The sequence below is a fragment of the Myotis davidii genome, unplaced genomic scaffold, assembly GCF_000327345.1.
Source record: "Myotis davidii unplaced genomic scaffold, ASM32734v1 scaffold1494, whole genome shotgun sequence".
Taxonomy (NCBI): Eukaryota; Metazoa; Chordata; class Mammalia; order Chiroptera; family Vespertilionidae; genus Myotis; species Myotis davidii.
The window spans coordinates 3,906,494-3,915,087 of NW_006286246.1; the positions used below are offsets into that span (position 1 = coordinate 3,906,494).

The following is an 8,594-nucleotide window of genomic DNA, read 5'->3' on the forward strand; positions in this document are numbered from 1 at the left end:
CAGGTTCCGAGCGCTTCGTTTCAGGAAAAGGGCCTGAGCCGAGGGTGCTTGTTGGCTTCGGGGTCTGCTGGCCCCTCCGTGAGCAGGAAAGACGCTGCCAACCGGAGCGGTGGTGACAGCAGGCAGTGAGCCCAGAGCGGGCAGGAGGCACCGGCCCAACGAGAGTCACATACACGCCTCTGAGCCCTGTGACTTCAGGGCTCGCTCCCTCTGGACACGTGTGTGAGTGTGTGCGTGCGCATGTGTGTGCTTTTCCTTACCGGTACGTCAGTTAGTGTTGTACTCTGAAGAGATGGCTGGCTCCCAGCCACGGAACCAGAAGCCAGGCTAGGTGTCTGAGCAGGAGGGGATTTAATGGAAGGGTTTGCGCTGCAGCCGTTTGGAAGGGCTGGAGAGCAAGGAGCGGAGGACAGGAAGGGCAGCTCTCACCGCGGCTCCACCGGCCACCGCGTTCCAGAGCCTGTGGCCCCTCATCCCTGACCTGGGGAGCGGGGAGTAGGACCTGGGAGGAGGGGGTAAAGGGGGGAATGGGAGATATCTGTAATACTATCAACAAAAAATATATATTTAAAAAGAAATTACACCCTTGGCAGTTATTGCGACTGACAGAAAGTATTTATAAATCAATGTAAAAGTTGCATGTGATCAATGTTTAAATTTTATTTAAGGGGCATATGAGCACACGTATTTGAAGATCACGGGCCTATGGCAAGATGAGGTCGGGTTTTGAGGCTAAGCGTAGCCACCGTCTCCTGTGTGTTTCCTTGTTCTCCAGTTTGACCTGGTGTGTGTCAATGCTTGGATGCTGGACCTCACACAAGCCATCCTGAACCTGGGCTTCCTGGCCGGAGCCTTCACCTTGGGCTACGCAGCGGACAGGTAGGCCGCAGGGCGACAGCCACTTCACGTCACTGTCCCAGCGGGGTGTGCGGGGATGGAATGTCAGCTGTTAGAAAAGCATTCTTCCTAAGTGCAGAGGCCATGTTCATTCCTCTCCTCACGGCAGCCTTTTCTTCTTAAGCCGTGTGTCCTTTCTCCTCGAGCTGCACGGTGGGGGGCTGCTCTGTGGGCGGAGAGCATCCGGTGGGCCCAGCCCAGCGAGGCAGGGGCTGCACGCGGGCTGGCGGGCGCTGCTGCCGCCTCGGAGCCAAGTCTCTGGCTTCCCCAACTCCCTGGCGCTGGATTCATTTAGTCGTAGGTCAGCCCCTCCAGGTTTGTTTCATTTAATTAAAAAGGAGACCTGCATTTTAGTTACAGATTCCACGCTCTGCAGAGAGAAGGTTTTCAAAACTCCTCAGGGAGTTGTATCTGCCGTTTAGCATCCGCGAGTGGCCCAGGTAGTGGCAGGTGCAGTGCATGCCCGTGTCTAAGATGGTCACGCTTTCCCTTCAGATACTTCCGTGTGCCACACTGTGGGTGTTGGCTGTTGTGTTCACGTCTGGCTATTCCTTTATTCCAGTTCTGACTATGGAAATGCTTGTAGCAATTTAATCTCACTCTCTAGACCCCTCAGCACAGGGATAGGGAGCTTTGGCCCTTGACTTATATGGCTTTCCATTGCTCCGGGCACTCCAGCCCGGCCTGGGTGGGTCCTTGTGACCATGTTTGCAGTGGGCAGTGCTAAGGGTACCCCAGAGACCTGCCCACAGCAACGAATGCGCTAACTCAAGACAACAGAGCACCCCACAGCCTGTCGCCAGTGTCGACCTGAGTGTGAGCAGCCCAGGACTGCAGAACGGTAGCGCTTTGGTCTTGTCCTTGCCCTTCGTCCGCTCTGAGGCTCCTGTTGCTGTCCCCCACGACCCGCTTCTGCCCGCGCCTCTCTCCTTGGTCCTCTGTGTCTGGGGCTCTTTCCCGGGTTTTACGTGTCTTCTTCTGCTGTTTCTACTTCTAGCCCTTTCACTCCATCTTTCCTTTTCCAATCTCCCCAGGTAGCGCTCTCTCTCCTGGCTGCCTGCGATTAGGGATTGAGTGACATCTTTTCGGATGCATTGATTTAATTGTGTTGCTGCTCTTCTGAAGCTAAACATTGGCTTTTGCTTCTTTTGTGTGTTTTTCTGGCACCACCCATTAGCATGTCTTCACACTGAGGGAACTGGTGATGGTCGGTGTTATAGTGGGCCCTGCGGTGTTAGGAGGAGACATGCGTTTTGGTCCTGGGGAGACGACAGACCCATGAATACTTCTGCCTCACCACATGGCCAACCATCTTTTAGCTCCTTCTCCTCTTTGTAGCCTTGAAGGAAAGGGTACGAAACAAGATAACAGGCCACACCACTGCAGGAGGGGCGGAGAGTGAATTTAAAAACGAGGCTACTTCTGTCTCTGCTCCGCTGACTGAAGCAAGATGCTCTACCTGTGAACTTGGTGGGAAGTGCCAGGGAAAATGTTATCAGGTCAAATCTCTTAAAGGCCGCTGGTTGCAAATTTTCACAGCCAATAATTCAGCACAACTCCACGGAACCATTCAGCATCAGACTGGCAGGTTTTTGGGTACACAATACCCTGTTCCCTTTTCCTAAACTACATAATCATATTGTGTAAATGGTGAAAATAAAATACGAAAGTCAGCTCACATTGTTTGAACTTTATAAAGAACTTTCACTGTAGAAAAGTAAAAAAACTAACAAAAACACAGAAGCCAGCAAACCGAGTCTTGGTGCACTGAGGAAACTTACCCCAGACCCTGTCCCCGCCTCTTTCAGGGGCGCATACCCTGGCCGTCCTCCCTCGCGGAGCAGATGTCTGAGGCGATCCCGTCCTCTCCCTCTCCGCAAACAGGTACGGCCGAATCGTCGTTTACCTGATATCCTGTTTCGGTGTTGGCGTCACCGGCGTGGTGGTGGCGTTCGCACCAAACTTCCCTGTGTTCGTGGTCTTCCGTTTCCTACAAGGCGTGTTTGCAAAGGGGACATGGATGACCTGCTATGTGATTGGTAAGTCATGCCGCGCCCCTGCCTGCCTGGGAAGAGGGCTGGGTGGGGAGCCCTGTGGGGCTGGTCGGCCTTCCTGTGCACGGAGGGTGGCCCCGTGCTGCAGGTCACTGTTCCCACAAACAGCAGGGTGCAGGGCGAGACGCTGCCTCTCTAGGAACTGCAGTGCGACCTGACTTTGGGAACCAAATATGGAATGTCATGCAATACTGGGGTGACCACTTTTTGAATCATAATTCTCCCGGGAATTGCCTACTTCACCCCCATACTGTTATCACAGGATTTTTTTGGCTTTGCTTTATTAGAGATTAATTTTTATTAAAATTTCAGTCGTTCCTTGAAACATTTCTGAAGAATGCTCTGTGTGTCTCTGTGGTAGAGTTCGAGATGACACTCCTGTGTTCTGTTCCTTCCGCATAAGTGGAGAGCGTGGCGGCACACCCGGAGTGTGGCCTGAACGCGAGGAGCCTTCTAGTTAGGGGACCTTTGCTCTCTTCCTGAACTAGAGAGTGTGACCTTCTGGGAATGAGAGAGAGGACACGTTCCCTCGCTCTTTGCTCATGTTACTGGGAAAGTCCTGGCCGCTGCCTTTGGCTGTTTCCGGTGGTGTCTGGATGGGTGCCCTTCTCTGCGGGCCACGGTGGATGTGTGACCAGGGAGATCTGATGATCCCGCTCCCTCCTGTTATGCTAGGCAGTTCATCCCCAAGCAGCGCCCCTTTGGAGGCCCCTGAAGGTCTTTCAATGGACGAGAAAGGAGAGAGTGTTCGGAGGGTTGCCTGTTGCTGCCTGGGGCGGAAGGGATAACTTTGAAATATGAAGCGTTTTTAAGGAGACCCAAGTCTAGTGAATGTTCAAAGTTGTGGTGTTAGGGCAAGAAGGAGGAAGCGTAGCCTGGGATGATCCGAATAGACTTGGCCGCAGATAGAGATCGATTGGGAAGGGGGCAGGGGTGGGGAGGCGATGTGTGTGTGTCAGTCTTCACCCAAGGATATTTTCTTCATTGATTTTTTGAGAGAGTGGAAGGGAAGGAGAGAGACACAGAGAGAAACACTGATGTGAGAGAGAAGAGACATACCGATTGATTGTGCCCCTCATGTGCCCCGACTGGGGCTGGGGATAAAACCCGCAACCGAGGTACATGTGCCCTTGACCCGAATTGAACTGCGACCCTTCAGTCTGCAGGCCGACGCTCTCACCGCTGAGCAAACTGGCCAGGACCCACCACTCCCCATCCCCAGTGATTTTTAAAGATATATCACCATGTGAAATGTCCAGCACGGTGGAGAGAATTATCATTTGAGAGAAACTACCTTGTGATAGTGAACAAATGTGTAGAGTCTAATATTCCTAACGAGTCTCCTAAAGAGACAATGACATGCATATTTTTAGGGAGCAGTGATGAAATCTGACCAGTTTATTATGTTTATTATGTTTATGTTTTCCTAATTGCAATGACTTTCCAAAATAGTCATCATGGAAACTTCCCTAAAACCAACACTTACCCTCTGTGTGTTCCCAGAAGAGTGCGGGCCGGGTGCGAGAGGGGCAGGGACGCTGTGGGTAGCAGGTGACGGGGGGTGGGGGGGTGGAGAGCGTAGCCCCCGGTCTGGCTGTCTGGGAAGCACAGCTCCCTCACACCAGCTGGGGAGGCTGGGCTGGGCGAGCTCTGTGGCCCGCGAGCAATGCGGCTGATGCAGCAGGTGCAGCCTCTGTTTATCTGCTTTGGAGCCGATCCTGAGGTTCCCAGACCTCTGTGTTTGTTTCCCTTCAGTGACAGAAATCGTGGGTTCGAAGCAAAGGAGGATTGTGGGAATTGTGATTCAGATGTTCTTCACTCTGGGAATCATCATCCTCCCGGGAATTGCCTACTTCATCCCCAACTGGCAGGGCATCCAGCTGGCCATCACGCTGCCCAACTTCCTCTTCCTCCTCTACTACTGGTAACAGGGCTTTCCTCATTACCAAGTTTATGCTTGATCCATGGCCATGTAGACGCTACGCTTCTAGGGCAACGTGAACATGAAAACCATTCGGGGATTGTGCCTGACATCTCCAGAACAGCGACGGGCATTGAGAATTTCTAGAGAACTTGAAAATTTATAGAGATTATTCATTGATTACTTGACTAATAGTTGTTACTAAACTAAATTAATGAAATAGCAAAATACAAATTATATTTAATTTTGTAATATCTTCATGAAAACTACAAGGCAAAAACAAACAAACACATATCTGCCAGTAAGTATTTCAACACAAAATAAATGCAATGAAATTGATTTGCTCCCCTGTATATTCTATGAAGCAAATTAATGTTGCTCAGAAATCCTCTGAGGAATGAGGAAATGTTAAGAGCATGAGAAACGTCACCAGAAAGCTGCAGGTCTATGCATTTGACTCTGAGTGCAGTGAATCTGCTTTAATCGTTTCTCTCACTTTGACCCATGGTCACATCTGTTTACATAATTTGAGTTTTTAGCCGTGTCCCGAATGCTCACTAAATCCCAGCTCTTTCCATGAGTAACAGGGGACACTGGATTCCAGGGGCGCCTGGCCTTGTGAGAGTGACGTAATACATCACTGTGTTTATCAAGGGCAGCGATCCCGCTATCGAGTGGGCATCTTTTCCTTCCACAATAAACCTGCAGAGATCACCTGTGTGCGTGAGAATCTTCTAAACTCGAAGATTCTCCTACATTTGCATCGAATGGAAAGACCCATTTTGATAGAGAAACTCGAGTCATAAAAGTCTAGGTTTTGGAATTCCCACTCGTAACTCAGAAATGCTTTCTCCTTCCAGGGCGGTTCCTGAGTCTCCCCGCTGGCTGGTGACTCGGAAGAAAGGAGACGAGGCCCTAAAGATTCTGCGGAGCATTGCCAAGTGCAACGGGAAGTACCTCTCGCCCAGCTTCTCGGAGGTACTGATACCTGTCACTAAGACAGCTGTGGTTAAAGGGGTGAGCTCGTCACTGAGGCGCGTGCTACCAAACCCCTCAGTCATGTTTAGTTCGGCTATGAGAAAAGAAAACCGTGGCGAGAATCAGGAGGTGCGTTAAAGCAGAAATGTCTGAGAAGTTGAGTAGCATTGTGTTGAGGTTCACTGGTCATTTAGTCCACACGTCCATAGATGCGCCAGGCTACTTGAATTGCTATACTCGGCCTACTGTACAGGCGCCATTGCATTGAAGCATTCATTCATCGTCATTGAACAAACTACAAATCTTTGCTGGACGTTCAGTTTAGTCTATAGATGTGTCTTTGCCTTTAGTCTCGGAAGTGCTGTGGGTTTGAACCAGAGCTTGAACAAGAACGTAATACTTCGGCCTTCAAAAGTACATATGCTGGCTGCCCTGCCTTACCCGCTCCTGCTCCCTCCCTCCCTCCATCTCTCTCTTCCTTCCTTCTTTCTTATTTGCTTCCTCCAGCTAAGGCTTTTGGGTACCGCTGTATCGCTGCTCTAAGAGAAATGGGGGGGATTAAAAGCTCATTACTTGTCCTCAGGAAGGTCTGATGTGCAGTTGAAGACACACACATGTGTTTGGAGCACCCCTGAATAATTAGGGGACAGTATATGACATAGGTGACCATGCTGTGTTGCAGAGACGAAAGTGAATGCAGAATAACAGGAGGGTTATTATGAAAGGAGTCTTAGAGAAGAGTTTGGGGCAGATATGAATCGTGGACGCAGCCCTTTAAGAACATGAGGTTGCTAACATTGCTTTCTTCGTAGCATCTAGTTTGTTTTGATAGAAGCGTTCTGGTGAAACTCGAGGTTCTGTTGGTTCTAGCGCTGCCTCTCCGGCCCCCGGAGCTTGCTCAGATATGGTATCTGGGTTTCTGCCATCTCCTCTCGCCCTCACATTAGCCTGCAAGCAGTGGACTCTGTTTACGAGGGTTCCAGTGACCACCTGTCCTATTGGAAGCAGATTAATGATGGGCCATGAGGCTCACAGATCATAAAGTACGCGGTAAAGACAAGACATCGCCTGTGTTAGCCACTGAGACGAGTCGATCCCTGTTACTCTTGGAGCACAGTTAAGCTGGGTCTTCCCGCTCAGCTCCTCTCAGCACACTAGCTAGCCGTCTTCACAGCTGGCTCCGATGTGTGATCATTTGTACTCAATCTATGAGTCAAATGAGTATTTTTGCTCTCCTTTCAGCAGTACCGTGAAGACATTGCACGTGTCGTCCCAAAGCTAAGCCCATGTAAGCACTAAATCAAGGTTTTGAAAATACACATCACCCGGGCATGTCCCGTGTTATCATGAGAATCACTAAGAGGCCAGGGGGCGGTTCCCTGGGCAGTTGCTGTAACACATCCTGTGAGTGTCCAGTTCAGGCCACTCCCGTGGACCCCCCTGCCCGCTTTGAATCCATGTGCACCATAGACATCAGTGCGGCTGATGCAGAGCTGGCCTAGAGGGTGGCCGCTCCGTATTCCCCTCGTCACAGGAGCCCTGCCGACCTCCCCGCCCCTGCCTGTTCCATCGCTGGCACCAGGAGTCCTGGTTTATCTTAGGGGTACCGGAGGACTAGCTAAAGTGACCCAACGATGCGCCATACTACAGAGGACACCCTAAATTCACTACACACTGGGGCTACCGACCCACTGGGCTTCAGTGAAGGGAAGGAAGATGTGGGAAATGTGGAGAGTTCAGAAGTAACCAAAGAAAAGTTGATGCCTCACTTTAGTAATCAGCAATGACTAACTAATCGCAGGCAGTAATTACTAAAAGGTTATTGTCAAACACCAGAGAGGCAGCTGCAAAAGGGAGCCCTCAAATCAACGTGAAACGAGGCTCGGGGTACATTGTTATAAGACAGCTTAGACAGTGAGAAGGCCGCCCGGTTTGTGCTGCCATGTCCATGCCTGTGCTTCGCAGAGATGGGCTAGAATATTACATTTTCTAAAAATGATAGGGAATCGGTCAGTAGTTATGACGTGTCAACCTTAGGAAACAGTTCCCGTTTTGCTTATAATTTCCAGAAGGATAAGCAAGAAATGACTCAGGTCAAGTCAGCCTTGCGGAATCATCTAAGTAAAGCTTAGTTTGGATGATAAACTGGTTTTATCTGCTCAGGGGTTTTCCGGGCTGATCTTTGTCTTTCATTTTAGCAGAAGGAATTGGGACAATGTGGGATTCGATCTAGCATTCAGCCAGGTAGATCATTCTGAGAGGTGGCCGGCCTGCAGATCAGACCCGTTGTGTTTCACCTGGCCTCCCTCCTTTCTTGGGGGAATCCCCGCTGGCTCTCTGGCTCACTGACCCCTCGGCTTTCATGTGCCGAAGTTCCTGGCTGGCCTCGGACTGGTGAAGAGACCACCAGCCGGTAGACATCCAGGCGATCAGAAGGTCGGGCTCTCCGGATATACCAATAGTGCAGCTGTGACTCACAGCAAAGAAAAGCCTCAGGTCAAAAACCAGTGCAGCCCAGCTGGCGTGGCTCAGGGGTTGAGCACTGATCCATGAGCCAAGAGGTCACCAGTTCAATTCCCGGTCAGGGCACATTCCTGGGTTGCGGGCTTGATCCCCAGTCAGGGGCGTGCAGGAGGCAGCCGATCAGTGATTCTCTCTCACGTTGATGTTTCTCTCTCCCCCTCGTCCTTCCTCTTTATAAAAAATCAATGCAAACAAGGCAAGTGGGTTGAGCTCAGGAAGTT

At 50.7% G+C, this 8,594-nt stretch overlaps 1 protein-coding gene across 1 annotated transcript in view; it reads left to right on the plus strand.

Moving 5' to 3' along the window:
* Positions 1–769: 769 nt before the first annotated feature.
* Positions 770–8,594, plus strand: part of SLC22A3 (solute carrier family 22 (organic cation transporter), member 3) — a 58,998-nt gene continuing 51,173 nt past the window's right edge. The window contains exons 1-4 of the mRNA XM_006757696.2: positions 770–879; positions 2,782–2,936; positions 4,707–4,875; positions 5,733–5,850. Of these exons, the coding sequence (XP_006757759.1) occupies positions 803–879; positions 2,782–2,936; positions 4,707–4,875; positions 5,733–5,850 (519 nt within the window). The 5' untranslated portion in view covers positions 770–802. The remainder of the gene's footprint in view (positions 880–2,781; positions 2,937–4,706; positions 4,876–5,732; positions 5,851–8,594) is intronic.